The 23,392-nt window shown below is 36.7% G+C and overlaps 2 protein-coding genes across 5 annotated transcripts in view; both read right to left on the minus strand.

Moving 5' to 3' along the window:
* The window catches only part of znf740b (zinc finger protein 740b), a 28,151-nt gene extending 16,676 nt beyond the window's left edge, over window positions 1–11,475 (minus strand). The window contains exons 1-7 of one of the 3 annotated variants that reach the window (XM_055189227.2): window positions 11,332–11,475; window positions 10,170–10,320; window positions 7,773–7,994; window positions 7,342–7,476; window positions 7,098–7,227; window positions 6,774–6,892; window positions 2,997–4,264 (exon numbers count right to left, since the gene is read on the minus strand). In XM_055189227.2, the coding sequence (XP_055045202.1) occupies window positions 4,094–4,264; window positions 6,774–6,892; window positions 7,098–7,227; window positions 7,342–7,476; window positions 7,773–7,994; window positions 10,170–10,307 (915 nt within the window). In that variant the 5' untranslated portion in view covers window positions 10,308–10,320; window positions 11,332–11,475 and the 3' untranslated portion in view covers window positions 2,997–4,093. Of the gene's footprint in view, window positions 1–2,996; window positions 4,265–6,773; window positions 6,893–7,097; window positions 7,228–7,341; window positions 7,477–7,772; window positions 7,995–10,169; window positions 10,321–11,331 lie in introns of those variants that run through there. The other 2 variants (XM_055189230.2, XM_055189231.2) reach the window with 2 other exon arrangements.
* A 708-nt stretch (window positions 11,476–12,183) lies between these two features.
* On the minus strand, window positions 12,184–22,717 carry csad (cysteine sulfinic acid decarboxylase). 2 transcript variants are annotated; one of them, XM_055189223.2, is made up of 14 exons: window positions 22,561–22,717; window positions 18,941–19,065; window positions 18,717–18,843; window positions 18,521–18,611; window positions 17,955–18,177; window positions 16,216–16,295; window positions 16,078–16,132; window positions 15,647–15,763; window positions 15,406–15,470; window positions 15,015–15,096; window positions 13,888–14,087; window positions 13,452–13,503; window positions 13,265–13,354; window positions 12,184–13,171 (listed from the first exon to the last, which is right to left on the minus strand). In XM_055189223.2, the coding sequence occupies exons 1-14, from the start codon at window positions 22,580–22,582 to the stop codon at window positions 12,998–13,000; spliced, it is 1,503 nt and encodes a 500-aa protein (XP_055045198.2). In that variant the 5' UTR covers window positions 22,583–22,717; the 3' UTR covers window positions 12,184–12,997. The 2 variants fall into 2 exon arrangements, with proteins under 2 accessions (XP_055045198.2, XP_055045197.2); XM_055189222.2 differs by lacking the exon at window positions 22,561–22,717 and adding an exon at window positions 19,831–20,109.
* Between the last annotated feature and the right edge of the window lie 675 nt (window positions 22,718–23,392).

A 23,392-nucleotide genomic window follows, 5' to 3' on the forward strand; every position in this document is an offset into this window, starting at 1 on the left:
TGAAATAAAGGCATTTTGAATTTAATCTATAGACTGTGTTACTACAAAGTACACATACAGGACATTCGTTTGCGAATGCAACTGCTTAAACTGCACAAATCTTGGATTTTGCAGATGTCTACATCTAAGAATCTCTATTTCTCGGTTTTAAAAGCGAGTGTGTTAAGTGCACACAGCCCATGGGTGCTGTAAATCAGGTTTAGCAGTGGCACTGGAGAGGCTTTGGATGTCTGCAGCAACACAAAGGCACAGTCTTTGTCTGACTCTGTCTCCTTTAGCTGGCAAAGCTGCGTTTTCCCTTGCATCTCTTTTCTGTTGGAAATTTCAGATCTCAGTGGTATTAAACACTTTTTTCCAATACCAAGTCCTTTCCAGGCCATATTTCTACACTACAATGGCTGGTGATATATAGCCGCTACTATTGTGGGCTGTTATTTAAAGCGCTGACAAATATACAGCAGTAACCCAAGGTAAACTGTGGAAAATGTCGGTGTTCAAGAGTAATATATGAAACATGAGACGCGTGTAAAATAGCGCATGTATGTAAACAATACAATTTAGCTTATAGTAATCTCTCTTTTACAATGCAAGTCCTAGCCATATTACAATCTGTTTGACACTGACTGCTTTTATTGCTCCTATTGCAGCAGTGCATGATTTTCCTTAGCGTAAATGAGTGTTTGTGGTCAAAATACGATATATTAGGTAAAATAGTCTCCAATGTTGTGACATTAGACATGCTTACATTCCCTATGATGGATCTCTCAGTAGCTTTAATGTAAAAAATAAATGCTCCCTAGCTATCAATGGGATATAACTTTGCACCTAAAGAGTTCATATTAGTACCAAATGTATACACATATGTACCTCAATAATACACATTGGGACGGTTTTTAAGGGCACAGCTCGGGACCGTTTCATCTAAAAATGTAAATAGCATATATGGGTGATTCTCACGAAACCATTGAAACACCACGGCACTAATGATTTTAGCTTTAAAATCTGTAATATAGTAACATTAAAAAGCATCAGAATTAACACAGATTTCAACATAAGAATTTATAATTGTAAATTTTATCTCATTTTCTGCTGAAATTCTCATTACCGCAATGTGTCCGGCTGTGTTTGAACATGCGTTATGTTGCAATTTAATCAAATTAACACAAAAATATTAAGAAAAAAAATAAATGGATGTTTTGCTAGACTACTTTAGATGACAGAAAAAATATTTACTGAATATTCATGTATAATAATAATGAAGAACAATTAGGAAAATGATGTGTCCATGCCTGATGTTCTCATCCTCCGCAACACTTTTTGAGAACAGTTTAAGCACACATACAGAATTTTAATAAAGTTTGATTTTGAGTGACCAAGCACATGGACCAGTTACTTCAAGATGGCTACCAGGTAAGATCATTTTTTTACAGTTAATTTGAAATATTGTCTCGTCAGAATGCTTACACGACATTTTGATTATCATTACCGCAACAGATGCTTATTAAATGTTAATTTAATCAATAGAAGCATAATACTTTGATTTTAAATGCATGTGCAGAATCTCCAAATTATGTTCTTTCAGGTTTGTCATGTCATTTTGAAAATATGTCAGTGTTGATGTTTTCTGACTGTTGCGGTAATGAGATTTTTTAGGACTAATTTTTTAAATTATGTTACAAAAAGTGTTAAATGATAAGTAAAAGTTTTTAAATTAATGTTCCCATTTACTCCAGACTTTGTTTTTCAATGTCTGGTGGGAAATAAAGTAAATTTAAGCAATTTTTACATTTTCATGCTTGACATGTTTAAAACCAAGTTTTCGTAAGAATCACCCATATACTCATAGATCCTAGTGCTTTAGGTTTTGCATTCTGATAACCTAAATAAAGATCAAAAATTAAAAAAATGTTATGATTCAAGACCAAGTTAATATGCACATTTCTTAAAAACTGGTGGCTTATGCCACCTGCTGGTAAGCTTGGGTTTCTTGCTAAATCAGTTTACATGTAATACATTTAAAGCACATTTAAAGTATACTACATATATATTTTTCAGTGCACGTATTCCTGTTGTCACTGGTACTTTTCAAAAAGGTCCTAATATGTACCATTTTGTGGTACCAGTATGTAGGCTACCTTTTAGGTACAAAAGTTTACTTTTTGAAAAGGTACCACCCCAGTGACAACTTTGGTACCTTCTTGTACCTTTTTTCCTTTATTTTAGATAGTGGGAATCAAATCCCTAATGTGCCTTTTTAACGCTCTACCAACTGAGTAACAGGAAATCAGAGAGGATACAACACATTTCTGTAATAACAAACCCTTAATACAGGGTTCCCACTCCTTAGTTAACTTTAAATTTAAGGACCTTTCAAGGACTTTCCAGGTCCAATACCCACAAATTCAAGGACTAAATGTGGGGACACATTTCAAGTGAGAGCAAGGTTATATCGTGTTACCTTTTAAGATATATTGTTACAGTTCCCTTTTGAGGGAACTCGCGCTGCGTCACTGCAGGGACACTTTGGGGACGCCTCCAGGGGTAAGTGCGTCTGAATGTGTATATCAAATTCAACCAATGGTGAGGCTTAACAACAAAGACAGGGTGACGTGGGAGCCAGAAAGTATATCGCTATCTGAAATATTGGCAAAGACGGCGTTACACGGAAGCAGGAAGTATAGCAAGGCAGATGCAGCGTCTCGTTCCCTTCTCAGGGAACAACAGTTACGTACATAACCCGAGACGTTTTAGCACCTGTGCTTAAAAGACTAGAAATTGTATGATATTACCTACACTACACAGGGAATAATATGGATTTTTTTCCAGAAAACTTCTTGCATAAAATAGATTAAAGCACCTTAATGAACTGTATCTATGTATATATTTTCTTAAACTTCCCAGGGCTTTGAATTTTTCCTCCAGATTCACAAACTTTTAAGGATTTCAAGGAACCGTGGAAACCTTGTTAATAACTTGTTAGTTAAATAGAAGGCATGTTTTTAGAAAAGAAAATTTATTTTCAATTTGAGGTCCTATGTCTTCACTCTCTACATGGTGCCTATCAGGATAACAATGAACTTTAGTTGTTTGTGAATAGTAAAAAATACCAAACAATGAATTATTTCTTAAAAAAAAAAATGCAAATTTTCACTTTAAAAACAATAACTTATTTACAATATGCATTTAACAAAAGGAACATGCACACGTACATAAAAACCAACAACACAATGAAACCACTACATTAAACCGTGGCAGCAGTCTAGTTCAGCTACAGTTTCTACTTAAATTATTTGAAATGCTGAAAAAATATATTAACTCAAGTTCAGCAGTGAAAAACTGCACAGGTCTGTGTTCAAGGGCAATATGAAATTTAAGACCTATGTGAAAACAAGCAGTTTTTATATAGTCGTTGTCTCTCTATGAACCCGTTGAAAGGTTTTTAATGCAATTCTTGGCTTGGCTTCGTCTTTTCAGACACTGAGATGCCAAAGATGAAATTCACTTTCTAATACTCAATGAAAATTCAGTGTTCATATTGACCGAAAGGCTAACATCGAAAGCTTGACAAATGCGCAGGCTTGACATCGTGATTAAAAAATGATCTCTCCTTTGGAAACAGGATGAATTTATGATGTTTCTTAAATCTTTTTAACCAGTGTAAAGCTGTCAATTGTCACAAGCTTTTATCACAATATTTTATGAGAATACACTCTTGAAATGGCAATGATTCATTGATGAGCGCACCAAGAAAATCATAATTTGTCTACTGTAACGTGTCGGAGCGATGTATAAGATTGCTCACAGGCTGAAAACCCCACAACAGTGCAAGTTTACCCAAACTACACCCCTCCATGGGAACAATAGGAAGTCAATATCAAGCCATTATTGCCTGGACCATATAAAGAAACAAACTGCTTGCTGATGACAGTACCATCTACAATAATTAAAAATACAAAATACGCTGTTTCCCAGTGTAACAGTATAAAAGATTTCACTGTTGGTGAGTCATTAAAGAGTTCAGAGGCTCGTGGTGCCGGACTGTATGTTTGGCCGCAGTCCGGGGAGAAGTTTGTACGAGCGATCAGTAGGTCCGTCACACTGCCAGTCGGCTGTTGTTTGTCTGCAGTGGGCTCCATGAAGACGTGTGCTGGGAGGGGTCCTGAGAAAACGGCCGTACCTCGCAGCACGGCTGGTTCTCCTCTTTTGGGACGCCCACGGCACACAAACGTCGATGTCGAAGTAACCGGTCGGTTCTGGAAAAGTTCTGCATGACAGAAGGGGTTCGGATAATTACGTACGGAAAAGGTTTGTTCGGACGTGATCTGTCGATCTGATCGTACGTATTTTACATGATGGCTAATTCGTATAGATTCATTAAACCAACTGAAAACCCTAATAAGTTGAATGATCTCATTTGGTTGAGTAAACTTGTTACCTCAATTAAATTAGGCAATGGGTCTCCCAAAACGTATATATTTATGTTCACTTAACTTGGTGGCCACATAGACTGAACTTAAATTATTAAGTTCACCAAACTTGATGTTTGTACATTGCACTTAAACTCACTCACTGAACTTAAATTGTCATTTAAATTTATATAACAAGGTTTTATGAAATGCGTTCAGGACTGACTCTATGTCAATCAACTAAATTCTCCACAGCAGCACACAACAAATGGCATTGTTCACTGTAAATTCATTATAGTTAAATGTGGTGCATGCATGCATACATCACCTGAACAGTGACTTCACTATAATTTACAACAAAAAACATCAATAATGCTACACAGAGTTTTATTAACAACTGTTAATACTAATGTCCCATCAGTTTCTTTTACCAAAATTAAATCATTTAAAATTTTCAGGCGCAAGGGCTTATGGGTATTCCTCACAGCATTTTGAACTGATCAGTTTAAATTAATTGCACTTTAATTTTTAAGTGTATGATTTTTGTAAGTTAAATCAACAAATATAATTAGGTTATGGTTCCAAAATGCAAAATTTAACTCATGATTGCTTGACTTTTTGAATACAAACAGCATTAGGGCTTTCATTGTATGTGTTGTACAATTTGCTTTCGTGACGTTGGGGTTAGGGGTGGAGTATCATAATTATTTTTTATCTAAAAATCGTACATTTTTGTATTCATTCATGAATTCATTAAACTTTAATTCATCCAACTCGTAAAATATGTACAAATTTTCTTGAGATCAGGGTGGTTTGACCACACTGTAAAAATTCCTTGTTTCACTTACATGTTTAAGTTTAAACAACTTGAATTAATTTAAACTTTGTTGACTAGTTAGAAGTTGTTATAAATTATAAAAATAAAGCCCATTCAACTTTATTTTTTATTTATTTATACCAATTCCTCACTAAGTTACATTTACATTTAGTCATTTAGCAGACGCTTTTAGATCTAAAAATCTAACACAATATTTTTTTTGACAGAATGTAAAGATAAAGATAGAAAAAATATTTTTAAAAAGATGTTATCAAGTTGAAATCAAGTTGATTTTTTTACAGTGCAGTATTTACCACGTGGCATTTTACTTTTAGTTTGTGTAATCAACATGGCGTTGATAAAATTATTTAGGGTGTGTTTAACATTGTCAAATGTAAATAAAATTTAAAGCCAAAGTCTATATTACGGCAGCACTAATGTCACCAAAAATAATTGAAATTTTTAGTTTTAATGAATAATGATTTTCAAATGCTATTTCCAAACAGCTTCCTGTCTTTTATTGGTTGTCAACCAAGGAATCAGCCTATAAGTGACCCTGCCTTTGAAAACCCAGTTATAAAAGTTATTTTATTTGTCCTTAAAAAAAAAAATCATCCAAAATCATCCTACACATGTGAAAATATAATTTTGTAATATAATTGACTGAGTGAAAGATTAAATATGAAGTGAAATCTATTATTAAAATAAAACTTTTATCACTTATACATATATTTTGAGACTTCAACCTGGATTTTACAGACAGGGTCATATACGATATGTTTAATAGTGTCCGAATATTAACCTTAGATATGAGAATGCATTTTAACTTTGAAAAACTTTGGATAAACATTTTTGTCTAAAAGGGACACTCCACTTTAAAAAAAAATGCTCATTTTCCAGCTCAAACAATTGAGTTTTAATGTTTTGGAATCCATTCAGCTGATCTCCGGGTCTGGCGGTACCGCTTTTAGCATAATCCATTGAATCTGATTAGACCATTAGCATCACGCTAAAAAAAAAAAAAAAAAAAAAGAGTTTCTATATTTTTCCTATTTAAAACATGACTCTTCTGTAGTTACATTGTGTACTAAGACCGACGGAAAATTAAAAGTTGTGATTTTCTAGGCTGATATGGCTAGGAACTATAATCTCATTCAAGGACTTTTGCATGGGTACACAGTGCCCGAAAATAGTCCCCTTGGTAACTTTCAATAGCTGGGGACTATTTTCGGGTGCTGTGTAATATCATAATATTAAATATCGAAACTCTTTGATATTTTTGAGCGTGATGCTAATGGTCTAATCAGATTCAATTAATTATGCTAAGCTGTGCTAAAAGTGGTAGCGCCAGACCCGGAGATTAGCTGAATGGATTCTAAAACTGTAAAAATTAGAACTCTAGGGGAGCCGAAAAATGAGCCTAATTAAAAAAAAAGTGCAGTGTCCTTTTAATGTCACACAAGAAAATGGAATATACCTTGAAATAATATTGATAGTGTCAAAAACACAAATAAAATGCATGTGGTAAGTGTAAATGTGTCGTGTATTACCTGTTGGCAGCGGTCACACTGATATGGCTTTTCGCCGCTGTGAACACGCTTGTGTCTCTCCAGGTGATAGCGCTGAATAAACCTCATGTCACACATATCACATCCGAAAGGCTTCTCCCCTAAACACAAATTGAAACATATATTTTTTTAATTATAGGCTAGGACAGAAGACAAAACCCAAAAATCAGTCATATATACAGAAAATGAGATTGGGACATGTGTTGCACTTCAACCTGTAACCTAAGTGTGTGCCTAACCACATAGTCATAGCTCTAAAAACTAAAAAAGATATATCGAATAGACAAGGAAAAGTTCATGGCATACCCGTATGGGTGAGAATATGTCGTTTCAGATGGTAACTGCTGCGAAAAGCGCTATAGCAGTGTTCACAGATGAAGTTCTTCTGAACTTGAGAGCCGAGCAAGTTATCGTCGCTAACATCAGGCATCTCCATCTACACATACACACAAGATAAGAAAGCACATGCGTTCTGTCAGGACATTAATATATAAAGTAAATGTTATTACCAGGCCAACTCGCAGGGTAATAGATCAAACAGAATGCTTGCCTGGGGTTTATCTCGCATTTTGGAGGGAAGTCCCGACTTCCTGTTCTTCTTCTTTGGCTGGACGTTCTGGCTGGCTTGCATGTCTTTTACATCCAAGAGCCGTGACGAGTGAAAGTCTCCATCCTTGCGGATAAGCTGTTCAAAAACAGGGAAATATAGGTCACTGAATTATTTTACAAAAACTTTCAGATGGTTTCAGACCACAGAAATCACTAGTATGCACTTTACTCCTTTTGATATCCTTTAAAAGTGGACGTAAAAGGAACAAAAGATATCCCACTTTCCCAAACCATAAAAGTGGGCAATGAATTCATAAACTTCCTGACATGGTCATTTCAGTCAAAAACGCTCTTAGATTCCTAAAATAAACCACGTGTGACACTACTGAGGCACTCTGCATGTCTGCTTGTGATCAATGCATTTTTCCTTACGAGTGGTGGGCAGCTGACCCCTGAAGGTAGCACCATGTGGCTATGTTGATTCTGGGTCTCCTGGTTATGGTTTTGGTTGTGAGTATTGTTGTGATTGTGGCTGTGATTGTTTTCTCTTGGTCCTTGGCCCAGATGAGAGCCCATCTTTTTGTGGTTGGGCATGGAGCCGGCCTGCATGAGCGCCATGCTGGACAGCACCGCTTCACAGCCCAACAACCCAGCCTGCATACAAGCACAACAACAAACATACAGTGTTTATTACGCGTAAACCAACAGTGCTACCCAAAGTCACCTCTTTTGCCGACCACTAATCGGATGGTTTTGAGATTCAACTTGAAATTTGGGTCCTACATGACAGGCAAGATTTCCCAGGACAAATATGCGATTTTTTAGGAAAACCACAAATGAAACGACAAGAATCACTGAGAAAATCATGTTTAAAAAAAAAAGAAATGTGTATGACACAACTCTTGTCTTTTAAAGGAACAGTTCACCCAAAAATGAAAATTAACATATTCTCATCCTCAAGCTATACTTGATGTCTATGACTTTCTTCTTTCTGCCGAACACAGTGGGAGTTATAATAAATAACATCCTGGCTCTTTTCAGCTTGGTAATGGCATTAGATAGTGCCCCATTTTAAAATCTCCAAAAAGTGCACCTATCCAATAAAAACTAATTCATACAGGGGTGGTTTCTCGGACAGGGATTATCTTAAACCAGAACTAGACCTTAGTTTAATTAGAAAATAAAACTAGTTTTAACAAACATGCCTTAAAAACTAAAAACATTACTTGTGTGCAATTTGAGGCAAAACAAAGGGCACTGATGCGGGGTTTCCCGCAAAAAATGTGTTAGTTAAGGTGGTAGGGTTGTGCGAGTGGGCGGGGCCGGGGGCATGGCAATCAAAGGGGAGGGGCGTACCCGTCATGATGAAAATATTTTTATTTAAAACACTCAAATAAAACTAAATTTTGAAGAAACTATGACAGAAAATGAATACCTACTAGATTATTAATGAATTAAATGTTTTATCAACTGGCTAGTTATCCTCCAGACAGTGACGGACCATGTCTTTCTTTCATTTCGGCCACGTGGCGCGCATGCCGGCTCGCAGTGTGAAGCGCGACCACGCTATTTTCTGAGATGCACTTGACGGCCTTTTGTGCAGCGAAATTTTTTTTTGGACGACCTAGTTAAGGTGGTAGGGTTTCCCAGCTTAGGTGGGCCGCCCGAACTGAAAAGTGCTGCGAAAGTACTCCACTGTCTGGAGTTATCCTCCAGACAGTGACGGACCATGTCTTTCTCTCATTTCGGCCATGTGGTGCGGTGTAAAGCGCGTCCACACTATTGTCCGAGATGCACTTTACTGCCTTTTGTGCAGCGAAAATTTTTTGGGGACGACCTAGTTAAGGTGGTAGGGTTTCCCAGCTTAGGTGGGCCGCCCGAACTGAAAAGTGCTGCGGAAAACCCTGTGATGTATTTTAAGATATGGCAATGCAAGTTGTTTTCAATTTGGACAGCTCTTACATTTATTTTAGTCTAGGATTAGTCTAATCCCTGTCCGAGAAAACCGCCCCACAGTTATTAAATATCCTCCAAGGGGAAGTTAAGGGGCTTTGTAGGGTAACATTTATATTTCAAGCGTAAACTACAACTTTGACCCAACACTCCAAAAATGTCTGGGTTGTTTTTAACCCATGCTAGGTAAATAATGGACAGAACATACAGCTGGGTTCAAATTTATCCAGTGCTGGGTTGTTTTAACCCAAATGTTGGGTTATTATATCCATTGGCTGCGTAACCACAAGCCAACATTGGGTCATTTTTAACCCAGTATGTGTTCTGTCCAATATTTACCTAGCATGGGTTAAAACTAACCCAGACATTTTTAAAGTGAATTTTAAAAAAACATTATGTCACTTCAGAAGACATTTAATAACTACATGAAAATAGTATTTGATAAATAGATGCGCTTTTAGGAGCTTTAAAAATGGGGCACTATTCAATGCCATTATAAAGTTAAAAACAACCACGATATTAAATAAGTCGGATTGTGTTAGCTAAAAGAATAAAGTCATATGCACCTAGGATGGCTAGGTGAAATATATGTAAAATATGGGCAAATTTTATATTTTTTGGGGTTAACTATTTCTTTAACGTCAAAAAGCATCTGACTGCCCAGAGGTCAGAAAACTTGGAAGTAGGGCTACTTGTTAATCTCAAAGTGCTGTCTATTATGGTGTTACTTAAATTGCTTACATTAGTTTAATTCAGTAGAGAGGATGGATGATGGAACTGATTTATAATTAAGTAAAACACAAGATAGCCAAAATAAAGTAAAACGCAAACTAATGCAGACAAATGCGAACAAAAGAGGAAAAATGAAACACTGACCCATTTCATGTGCTCTCGTACTGAGTTGTTGGGAAGGTGTGACATCGCGGTGGTGAGAATGTGTGTGTGTGTTTTGGGGGACAGAGAACTTCGCTCTGGGCAGGATGAAAGATTAGAGACCACACAAGCCCCAATCATCAGGGGCCCAAGCCTAGAAACAGAAGGGGTGGGACATAAAGCCAGGGTAATATCCATCTCGGTCTATGATGTTGCCACATTTCCAGCTCACCACACAAAGACAAATCACAGCGTTTATTCGCTGGAATCAGATATATTATGTCTTTGTTGCCAAAACTCTGTTTGTGTAGGCTTAAAGGATTGGGCTTTTAAACCATACAGTAATTTCCAGGCGTCAAGAATTCCAAAATGTGGAAACAAACCCCATTCAAAACGGCAACTGAATGGATTCTCACAGATCCTGTCACACCCAAATGTTGGAAATACATTTAAGCATTTACAACCTGTTGATTTTGGATTGTTATGGGAATCATTCACTGGAATAGTAAAAACATTGTTATTTAAACCACCCCCCTGCTTTCTTCAATCCCTTATTTGCACAAAGATCCTGTTGTTTTGATGAAAATAAAAAAATCATGGAAAACAGACAAATCAGATTATAAAAATGAAGTAGCTGAAATATATAAACTTAATAAATGAAATGTTGAATTGTGAGTGACTGTATATTGACAACTGTAAATGTCAATATAACATCAACTCTGCTGACTTCTTGGGGATTTGGCATCCAGTCAGTCTGTAAGGTACAGTTCAAAATAAGATTGCATCAGACTTATCACATAGCAAACAGTACTGAAACCAAAGAAAACAAACTTTTGCAAGAAATAGATTCAATCTATTTAATTATATACAATACCTTTGCAGCTTAATGTGTTGACTGTAAACGACACTGTATGCGTGCATATTAAATAAAGCACTAAAAGCAACGCAGTGCATTGAATTTAGAGCTGCTGAATCAAATAAATTCGCTTTTTTATCTAATCTGTACAAACATTACTCATCCAAAACCCATTCACATCCATTCATCACAACAGGGCGTGAGTTTACCGTCTATTTAACTCCACTTTACAATGTCTTTAATACTGTTAATATTGCGTATTGTGTGTTATACTGTTATGGGTTGCATTAAAACATCTTTTTGGTTTACCTTACTCTTCTTCTTTTACAGTAGAGGAATATTTTCCTGTCGGACTTGCAATGTTTTCAGTTTACAAACACAGGAAACGTTACCGGAAGTGCTCTCTTGGGAGAGAGTCTGTCACGTGATTGCCAGGTCAGGAACAAATTATGGGCTTCTTCCGATGTAAATAAACACCACGTTTCAACATCAAGTGTTGTGAAGAAATGATTTATTATTGTGTAAAATGCTGAGCAATAAATCAACTGCTTGCTTGACGTTTTACGAATTTGCGAAGACTTTTATTATGCTTTTTTATGCATCGGACAATTTTTAAGGTTTCAAAAAACAACTGAAATAAAATAGAGATTCTAGTTTAACAAAAAATGACCTACAGTCGAGGCAAGATTCCCTTTAATAAAGGATTTTAAACACAACTATTTGAACATGTGTTGAGCCACAATTGAAAAAGTCTATGAACAATGACCCGGTTTAGGAAAAAAACAGATAAAGTAATTTTTGGGATATAATTTTTTACATAAAATCATGTTATATAATATAAAGATCATACTGTGAAAATATAATCTTAATCTCTTTAATATTGATTGATGTAATTGAAATTCAAATTTAGATTATGAGACTTTTGCCTGGATTTCACAGAAAGAGTCACATGCTTATATGTAAGAAATAATTGACGACATGCCATATGCTTCAAAATGTGGACAACAACACAAAATAAAAATAGGACATCGGACAAAGCATTATAATAAAATAACAGGAATTGTCAATTGTATCAAAAATTAAACAACAGACAAAGACAAATGTTATAAAATGTTAACTTTGAAAAAGCTATTGCATATTTAAACATAACACTTAAATGTGTTGTTAAAATATTATTAATTTAATACCATGTATAAAATGTCTCTGTTACGATACATTGGAAAGAAGGAGTCTAATTAACATGGTTTAAATCACTTACAGCAACTCAAACAATGATTGTCATTTTTATATGAATAAGAATCTATTAGATCCATTGACTTCAAAAGCATGTCCTATATTTAAAGGAGACGTTTCACAAGACTTTTTTTTAAGAACAAATAAATCTTTGGCGTCCCCAGAGTACATATGTGATGTTTTAGCTTAAAGTATCATATAGATAATTTATTATAACATGTTAAAATTGCCACTTTGTAAGTGTGAGCAAAAATGTGCTGATTTTGGGTGTCCTTTTAAATGCAAATGAGCTGATCTCTGCACTAAATGGCAGTGCCGTGGTTGGATAGTGCAGATTAAGGGGCAGTATTATCACATTCTGACATCACAAAGGAAGCCAAATTTCATTGACCTTTTTTCACATGCTTGCAGAGAATGGTTTACCAAAACTAAGTTACTGGGTTGTTCTTTTTTAATTTTCTAGGTGGACCCAATTAAAGCACTTAAACATGGAAAAAGCCAGATTTTCATGATATGTCCCCTTTAAAAATATAGCACAGTGTGTTGTGCATTAGTTAATGGACACACTATCATCTATCAGTGAGTACTTTATGTACTTCCCCTTCATATATCTAAGCTTATTATAATGCAGGATTAATTGACCTCTAAGGATTCCTACGTTTTTTGTTTTTTTTTACAATTGTTCAATTCAAAAGTGGATGTAAAAATAGCTACTACAAGGCAATATACATATTTAAACTAATTACAGGTCTTTGCCTAGTCTCTCTATCTCATTAAGAAAGAAATCCATGTCTTTAGTGGTGAGCTGAGGAGAAACAACAACCATCCGGAAGAAGTTGACGTATCCCTCCATGGGCTGGTAGCCCACCATCGTTGTTCCACATTTCACCATTCTTTCTTTGATGATTGGTGCCACCTGGTGGTGAAGATTGAGAATGATATTAGGATTGTTGTACGAAAAAAATCCTTAATATTTTTGTCAGTATGTGCACATGTAAACAAAACCAACCTTTGATAGTTTTTCCTGGTAATCTGTGCTGTTCTCTTTCCCTCTCAGACTGGGTGGTATATACCAGAAACAGACGTTCACAAACTGCCTCTGTTAGTAAAAACATCAATCACATATACATTCACAACCATGTATAATATATTTTTACATAAAGAAGCACACTGCAGGATTGCATACAGTACATTACCTCAGAAACCAGCTGAAAATTTTCCCTCTTCTTCATTTCTGCCACTAAATACCTAGTTCGAATCACAAATAAAGAGTGCTGAAAGTCCACAATCCCTCACATACTGTATATGTGACCCTGGACCACAAAACCAGTCATAAGGGTCATTTTTTTAAAATATAGATTTATACATTTTCGTAAAGTTGTATAAATAAGTATTCCATTGATGTATGGTTGGATAGGGCAATATTTGGCAGAGAATCTGAGAAAATCGCCTTTAAAGTTGTCCAAATTAAGTCCTTAGCAACACATATTACTAATGATAAATAGATTTGTGATATATTTACGATAGGAAATTTACAGAATAATCACAAAATGCAACATAAAAACTTTTTTTTAATTATTTATTTTATTAAATTATTATTTATTACTCAAAAACATACAAGTGCACCAATACCTTGCAAGGGAAAATGCCTTGTCTACACGCTCTGCAAATCCATGCGATCCAATTGCCTTCCACATCAACCAAAGCTTCAAACAATCCACCTTACGGCCACACTGGATAGATTTGTCTCCCGTGTCTAGGCTTGTATCGTAAAACTTGTCTTGTTGGAACAAGTAAGTTGCTTTGGAACTGTGACACTGCATCAGCAGATCCTATGGGGATAAAATTGCATATGCAAAATTGTATTCAGAGTAATAAAAACTTTGGTTGGTACTACTTGGCAAGTGCACACTCTGTACTGTATGTGAGCATGTCAATCTGCTATGTTTACAATAGTTACTAATAAGTAAAAAAAACACAACTTATATTTGACTGATTACTGTAAGTTATTTACAATGACAATATCAGGGTTCCCACACCTCAGTTAACTTCAAATTCAAGGACTTTTCAAGGATTTTCCAGGTCCAATACCCTCAAATTCAAGGACTAAATATGGGGACACATATTTTAAGCGAGAGCAAGGTTACATCGTGTTACCTTTTAAGATACAGTGTTACAGTTCCCTTTTGAGGGAACTCGCGCTGCGTCACTGCGGTGACACTTTGGGGACGCCTCCAGGGGTAAGTGCATCTGAATGTGTATATTAAATTCAATCAATGGTGAGGCTTAACGACAAAGACAGGGTGATGCGGGATCCAGGAAGTATATCGCTATCTGAAATATTGCCAAAGACGGCATTACAGGGATACAAGAAGTATGGCAAGGGAGATGCAGCGTCTCATCCCCTTCTCAGGGAACAACAGTTACATACGTAACCCTGGAGGTTTTCATGTGTCAAACACAAAAAAAAGCATTTTGGTATGAATCAACATTCACATACAGAAGATACAAGCATTTAAAGCAAACAGTTTAGCACGTGTGCTTAAAAAGTCTAGAATTTTTATTGATTAGGATTTTATAGATTCAAGCACTTTCAATGACCTGTATCTATGTATGTATATTTTTAAAAACTTCCCAGGGCCTTGAATGTTTTCCCAGATTCACAAACTTTCAAAGATTTCAAGGACCCGTGGGAACCCTGCAATATAGACTTGTCATTTAAAGACAATGAAATGCTAAATTTCACAAAACGTTCTTACCGTGGTATCTCTAAACAAAACCACAGAGCACTGCAGGCCAGCGAGAAGCATTTTGTGGGGGTTCCAGGTCACAGAGTTGGCTCTGATACAGAAATGATACAGTGAAAGACAAGCCATTCTTTCTTTCAAGACAATGGTTCCCTTTGTCATTCTGAATAAGTTGTACTTCTCACAGGCAAAACGCCAGCATAAATCGTAAATGGTAAACATGGTTCCACTCTATAAATGCTAGATTTATATAGTATACTTTGTGTCACTGTCATCCATGAGTCCAGAAAAAAGGGGTACACATTTTTGGCAAACACTAAAGTCTAGATTTTGTTCAAAATGAATGCTAAAACTATTTCCCAGAGGCCTTGTTCTGTCAGCTCATAGTGCATTGAGTTCAAACCTTTCGATTCCAGAGACCAGATGTCTGTGTTTTTTGGAGAACAGCACGCTTCCACCCCATGCAGCCTGTAAATGAGAGAGGATGGGATCCAGATTGTATATTTTGGAAAGCTAAATGTCTAGAGTTTAAGTGCATACAACAGCGTACCTACAGACAGTATAGAGTTGAGGCACAAGCATGTATGCATAGACAAGCAGTGACTTGACTGTATTGCGTAAATGTTACGTAAGGCTATACATACGTCAACATGCATCCAGATGCCGTTTCTTTTGCTTATGTCAGCGATTCGGTTCAGAGGATCAAAGGCGCCCTGCACTGTGGTGCCTGCTGTGGCATTGACAAAAAATGGCACAGCATCCTGAAGGAAACACATTGGAAAGCAATGTTAACCTTCGGCTTTTAGATACTTAAAGGAATAATTCATGCAAAAATTAAACTTCTGTCATCATTTACTCAACCTCATGTTGTTCCAAACCAATATGAGGAGATGAGCCAAAAATCTCCTTTTTACGGAGAAAAAAGAAAAGTGTTTGGAACGAGATGAAGGTAAATAAATGATGACTGTAGATTTAATTCCAGCTTATTGCTTTTTCAATTTAAAAAAAAAAAATCCTAACACACACATAATGCTTCAATTTACCATATTGGTTATGTGGTAATTCGTATATTTACTTGGGATTTTGCCAGTACGATTTTTGCCTCCAGATCCTCTGGTATCATGCTGCCCCTATGATGTAACAAGAAGCAGAATATGATGTAGTGAATCGGTGGTTTCCTGACACGTGCTAAAAAAAAAAAAAACTTGCATACCTCTCATCCGCCTTCACGACAAAAACATTCTCTGTCCCAATACCAAGAAAAGCAGCTGCCTTCATCATGGAGTAATGACTCTGGAAGAAAAAAATTAGATAATAAAAATACTCCCCATTTAACCCCATTCACACAGCACTTTGGTCTCAGAATATTTCCGTAAAATTGTTCCGTTTCCGTAAAATTGTATTGTAAAATTCTGTGTAAACACAAACCCATCCCGTAAATGTTTTGGGATCTCTCCCATAAAGAGGAACCCCGTAACATTCATGGAAAGCCTTCTGTGTGAAGTGAACAAGACGCAGAAACAATGCGGTAAGGGGCATGCCGTAGTGAGGACGCGTGTCATCGCAACAAGAAGTTATGGTTCAGCTCTTTGATACAGGGATTTAAAGGAACAGTATATTAGAAATGTATATGAATTAATCATAAAATGGCCCTGATATGTCACTAGACATTAAGAAATCATTTTCATTTCAAATACTTATATCACTGACAACAGTGGTCTGGCCAGGATATTTTTATTTAAAAAGTGGAGTTGCAGCCCTTAACTGATGTTTATGTTGTCATGTTGTGTATTGGCCACCAGTTGTGTGATTGCAGTACCAGTTTAATTTACTGGTAAATTGCAGTTAACATGTCATGTGTGAACAGAACCTTTCTGGTAAATCAGTGCTCCCAATTTACCAGTAAGACAGGTTGTAAGATTAACGGTAATTTGCCGGTAAGCGCTGTGTGTGAACGAAAAATATAGCATTACCGGCATTTAGATGACGTCAGACCGCGCTGACAGATCGGGCGGGCCAATCAGAAAGTTTTTTATACAGGTGACGCGGTTTCCCCCAGACTGTTTACGGACGTTTCCACACACATGTTGCATAAAAGTCGAGCACACCTGAAGTTAACATCCACATTTCTTCACCAAAGTTGTTTAAAACAGCTTACCATCTAATTGGCAAATTGCCGACGTCCTTAGCACACCATCTGTGAAGCCTAATGTGCAAACGCGCAGGTTCCGTTTGACGCCGCCTAACGCAATGTTGTTTGGTCACGAGCAACTTCGCGACCGTTTGCCACAGATGTGAAAACAACAAAATACGGACCGTGGATATTAAGTCATAACCCGCCGTTTACAAATACGACACGGACGGAGCTCGCCGGCCGGGCGCCACAGGTAACTTCCGCTTTCTCTCCGAGTTTACCGGTATTTTGATACTGATGTGTGAATGATGTCTTACTGGTAAAAAGACGGAACGTCACTGCATGTGTGAACAGCACATTTTTGTATTTACTGGTAAATTCATTCTGGTAAATTCAAGGTAATTTACCAGAATTACTGTGTGAAAGAGGCTATAAACAAAAATGCAGGCGCGTGGTTTCTCAAGGGAGAAATCACAAATAATTAGCAAAGTGCAGGACTTTAAATATGTCACGTGTCTTTATGTTTGTGTATGAATGCACGCAGAAATTCTGGAAAATCATTGGCACTGTAAATGAACCACAAACCAAACAATCTCGGAAAAATCCCAGATGCATTTTCCGTTTATTTTCCGTAATCTCTGTGTGAAAAGGGCTTATGTAAGATTTGAGTCCCAGCATTTTAAGTCTGGTTTACAAAGATAAAATGTTGTCATTTTAACATAAAATTATTTAAAGATCCGGGATGGAAATAGAGTAAAAAATGTGTATTTTGGGGTGAAATATTCTTTTAAGGGCCCTTTAAAAACTCTTTATTGTACCTGCTGTGATGTAAATATGGCCAGGCGCGGTATGGCCCACAATCCTTGTGTCTTCACATTGGGGAAGGCCCAGTATCGTGCAGTACTCATGGCGTACATGTTGGATAATGATCCACCTGGACAAAATATTCCATCTCCTTCTGACCATCCAACCAGAGATCGAAGCTTCCTAAGCACCTCCTCCTCCATCAGGACAAACACTGGAGCCACTTCATAAGTATATCTGTAATGACATCTCACACTATAGTATAATGTCTATTGGCCATGATATATGCATGCTTTTGAATCTTAACATTTCAGCGAAAACCAGCAGCTTTGTGTGTTGTCATATGATACCATCTGATAAGTTCAAGTGCAGATAGGTTACTTATTACTATGACAGTATGAGTTTAATGGAAAACTACTGCATCAAAGAGTAACAGTTTACAGTTTACTCAAAGTGTTAGATTAATGCAGTGCTTGTTTTTTTGCAATTTGACATTTTTGCTGATGAACAGATTAAAGCACTTGCAATGTATATACTGTATGAACTAGAGATCTTCTAAAACAACTTCATCATGACGTACTGGCTGGTGTTGAGCGTCTCAGTGAGGAACCGTCCCGTCAATGCATGGTAGTCTACACCAGCAAACAGCTGATTGAAGAACCGAGGATGACCTATCATCAAAAAAAGACTTATTACAAGTTGCATTCAGTGATGTAGTGGTTAAGAAACAACCATTGAAAACCAGCATCAGTACATCACTGATGAATGTGACGTACAAGTTTTAACGCTGTATTTCGCCACATCCTTCACCCTTTTCAGTAACTGTTTGTGAGATTCTCCATGATCCCTAAGCTCCAGATCCAGTAGAGATCTTAGCTGATCTGGATCTTTCCACTCACACACCTGTGGATGTAATAGACACACAAACACTTATGACCTCAAGATACAAGATAAGATAGGAAGAAACAAAAGTTGATAAATTAGTTGATAAACTCTTAACCTTCTCTTTTATGTCAGTTCCCTTGTGAAGTATCTCCTCCACAATCACTTTGAAAGACTCGGTAAGGAACAACGTCCCATCTGAATCATAGGAATCTTCAATGTGGACATGGCCATTCGTATACTCTGTGAAATTCATAGAACATCTATTATCATAGATCAGTAAGTTAATAACCCTTACAAAATTGACCATGGTTTAACAACCAATTAAACATGATTACATTGTTAAACAATGCATTAAAGTCTCATGAAACGTCCCTGTTTTAGCAGCGCATTCTTTATTCGGCGCCGCAAGAACCGACAGGCGGATGACGTCAAACTACCGCGAGAGCGATTCGAGAAATCTTACGGAGTAGTCTAATTTCGACTCGCTCTCGCGGTACTTTGACGTAATCCGCCTGTCAGTTATTCAGAGCTGCATAAATCGAACACACCTAATGTCAACATACAAAGTGGCCGTTTCTCAGTCGGAAGGCTGCATATCTATATCTTAATTTTAGAATATTAACAATTATAAAGTTGACTATTATATTTTGTTAATCTTAAATAGTTGTAATATGCTTATGACTTGCAAATGTAATGCTAAAGCTTGATGACGTATGCAGCCTGCATATGCGACCTCCGGAGGCTGCAAGCAGCCTTTTGATTGAGAAACGGCCAGTCGAGGGATGGAAAGTGATCCCGAGAGCAGCGTCTGGGTGTGTCAACTGTGATCAGAATAATTACAATTCAAGTCCACTGCCTTATCACTTTGAACCTTTGGACCCTCACGTGCATACAGGGGAAGGTGAAGACGAACCAGATGAAATAACTATTTAAAGTTTATCTTTAATAAAAACTCTGACGTACTTACAGTATTGTTTGTGAACACTTCTATCAATACAAACTAACCTGTATGGCGTCTTTCTTCAAAAGAAGACGATCTGCGAAACCGAATTGTACTAGTCCCCAATTCACAAAAGTGTCCGGTAAAAATGTTCCTTACAAACATATTTTCCGTGTGTGTTTGAGGGCCACCGCAAACCAGCACATTGCACCCAAACTTCACATCTGGTCGCGTCGCGGGGAAACGAAAATAACACTTTTGTGTTGCACTGAACAATGCACGAGCCATGACTATAAGTTAAACAACAACACCGAGTGATGACACTAGTGACACTTTGCACGCATAAATACTGCAATAGCTCGTGCAAATCACGGCGCAGTGATTGGGTAAGACAGGTCGTTTCTCATGAATAATGCTAAAAAAACAGTGACGTGCATTCGTAATCTGCATTCATAATTTGTGACAGGTATTACTGTCTGTATTATTGTGCAACAACACGTATCTGTTAACATCTAAAAAAATGTGTTGACACTTTAACCAGGGTTTTCTAGTAACCATACTGTATTTTAATCATAGGCTTAGATCTTTGGGTCAAAAGGTACAAACCAAGCCACTGGGTTGTGATTTTACATGGGTGGGTGGTTTCAACCCCAAAATATGTTTTTTAAACAATTTAATAGACTTTATTGGACCAGTTTATTGGAACAGTTTACAGTTAAAATGCAGTTTAGAATTGCAGTTCAACACAGTTTCACCCGAGGCATGATTGTCATTTTCTGCAAGAAAAATAAAAAATATGCACTTTTAAACCACAACATCTCATCTTGCACCAGCCGTGTGACGCGCCAGAGCGACCATACGTAATGTGTAAGCACGTCGAAGGGTCACACATGAGGTATGCAAAACTACCACCCCAGTGTTTACAAGTGGAGAAAAAGGGTTGTTTCGATAAAGAGGCAACATTCAAATCTCTCTGATGAAACCAATAAAGAAGTGATTTAAACTGCAATTCATCAACCGCCTACTATTGGCTAATTTCGGCTTCAAATTACGATCTTTAGACACCTATGGGTGACGTCAAACTACGTCCATCTTTTTTAGTGTCTATAGTTTCGACATTGTTGTATGTGGAATGATACTAATAAATGTCCTTGTGGCAGTTTATTGTGTAAAATGGTCCGCAAATGCGTTTCATATTTTTGACACGTGACCTTTTTGACGTGCTTACACATTATGTAAGAGCGCTAGAGCCCTTTGATGCTTTGTTGAAACTGAAAAAAAACTGCATTTAAACTGTAAACTGTTGAGGACCAATAAAGTTTATTCAGTTGAGAAAAATCCTAAAATGTTTTCTCTTAAAAAACTTCATTTCTTTTCGACTGAATAAAGAACGACATAAACATTTTGGGTCAGTTTTTTTAAGAAAGTGTAATATTATGGTTTTGTCCCTTTTTGACCCAATGCTGGGTTGAAAAGCCCCCAAAAAACATTAAAGGTTACTACATATTTACCAAAACAATATCACGCACTTCAACTGGGTGGGTACTTGAGAAATACAGGCCATACAAAAGTCGTCCCACAGAAGTTCCAAAAAAATAATTTTAGACTTTTAAACAATTTTTGATATTTTTTAGTGCTTCTGTGTTTCGACTTTTAAACATATTTTCTACTATACTTTTATAACTGAGATACTAAAACCAGCATACGCTGGTAGCTGGTTTAAGGTAGCAGCTGGTTTAAGCTGGTTTTCCCAGCATGGCAAAGCTGGGCAAGCTGGTGGGTCAGCTGGTCTTCCAGCCTGACCAGTTAAGTCTAACTTGACCAGCTTGCTACAACAGCTAAACCAGCTAAAACAATGCTGGGAGACCAATTAAAACCAGCTTACCAGTTTATGCTGGTTTTAGCTTTTTTTCAGTACAGAAGTGTTTTTAAAACGACGTTATTAAAATTAAATATAGAATAGACTACTAAAATAAATATCAAAAAATGAAATTAATACATTAAAATATTAACAGTAACAATAATAATAATAATAATAATAATAATAAATGTTAAATAAAAAAAACTATTATCCACGCGCAATGATGTTTACGGCTGCCTAGCAACGAACTCATTTCTTCCAAAGCATCTAATTCAGTCAGAATTTAATATCCAATATCCCAATTGCTACTATTTTATTTTATAATTCTAGCCTTATGTTTGAGTCTTTTGTTGTTACTTAAGTGTTATACACCAAGCATATGAGGTACCAATCACAGTATAGAGAAACGTCATCAACGCAACGCCCCAATTCTTTAACTTTTTCCTGCTGAAAAGTGGAAATATGACACCGGCGCAAGCTGTCTCAGAGAAAATGAGAGATTTAGCTAAAATATGCAAACCTTTGCTAATCCTCAGAATCAAACAATCTTAAGCAAGACATATTTTTGCTCGACAAACAATGAAGTTCTTTGCTTCCAAATATTCAACTGTGCTCGAACAGGCATCATGTTGCAACTTTTGCCTTGCACTCTTTACAATGCGCCTTTGTGTCAAACTTAAATATGTCCACCCCGAGCCCCTGCAACTTTTCCCCTCACTTTGCACGCGCACACGAGCTTGTACAGTAACAGTTACAGTATTGCAGCATCATCAGTGCCAAAATGCAACGTGCAGCAAAACTGAGAAAAGAATGTATATGAAAGAACACGTCATGAATGCATGCATCAGCAAAATCAAGAAATGCAGTGCATATGAAAGAAAACTTCAAGCATGCATGCATGCATGCATTATATAACATAAAGAAAACGTCTCACCTTTAGATACAGATGAATTCATTGTGATGTATTTTCCTTCTACTCAGTTCATGAAGTGTCTACTGTATGTGATGTTGCACAGTAGACCTCTAGAGTCCAGCATATATATGTGCATGCGCACACATATCCTCATTGAAGTGACAGTCTAATTGGATTAAAGTGATGTGGGTGTGTCAACAAAAATCAATCTTTAACTTATAACATGTCTTTCTAGTACCAGTAGTCCACTTATATGCTATTTTAAGAAAATATTTTAGGTAACATCGTTATTATTCATGGTGGTTTCAAATAATATTTGCTGAAGATATTTACAAAGTATATTTGATATGTTGTCTGCACTATTTACTGAGGGCGTCCTGCATCTCATCTGATGATGAGGTGAGTTATAGACACGACGTCTGTAAAATTATGCAAATGAGATCAACATCCCAATAACCAACAAGACTGAAAATATGGTAATAGTTGTGATGCCTAAAAGAAAAGGACAATGCAAAGTTTGGAAGATATTGAACAGTGTTGTTCTAAGTTGACATTAGACTTTACATTTACTGATTAAAGATATATCCCCCCCTCCTATGTTTGTCCAATTGTGCAATGATCCCCCACACACTCACTCACAAGATTGAATGGAATGTCCCCGGGTTCAAAAAGGCTTTGCATGTATGGATCAAAAGCAATCTGATATCTGATAGAAAGCACCTAAGGAAACAGGAAATATTTGTATGCAAATATCCTTCAAGATATGCTCGACTACTTTACTTAAGGAAAAATCACTAAAGATGACATTTAGCACCTTAGAAGTATTTAGGAGTGCCAAAACCTTTACACCAAA

Source organism: Misgurnus anguillicaudatus, chromosome 13 (assembly GCF_027580225.2).
Source record: "Misgurnus anguillicaudatus chromosome 13, ASM2758022v2, whole genome shotgun sequence".
Taxonomy (NCBI): Eukaryota; Metazoa; Chordata; class Actinopteri; order Cypriniformes; family Cobitidae; genus Misgurnus; species Misgurnus anguillicaudatus.

Excerpts from the sequence above, each read along its gene's own strand:
- csad (XM_055189222.2), bottom strand. The coding sequence starts at position 20,053 with ATGGCTCGTGCATTGTTCAGTGCAACACAAAAGTGTTATTTTCGTTTC. Across the intron at positions 16,296-17,954 it reads CCATATTTACATCACAGCAG|AGTCATTACTCCATGATGAA; the intron begins GTACAATAAAGA and ends TTTTTCTTCCAG. Across the intron at positions 13,172-13,264 it reads ACCAGGAAAAACTATCAAAG|GTGGCACCAATCATCAAAGA; the intron begins GTTGGTTTTGTT and ends CTTCACCACCAG.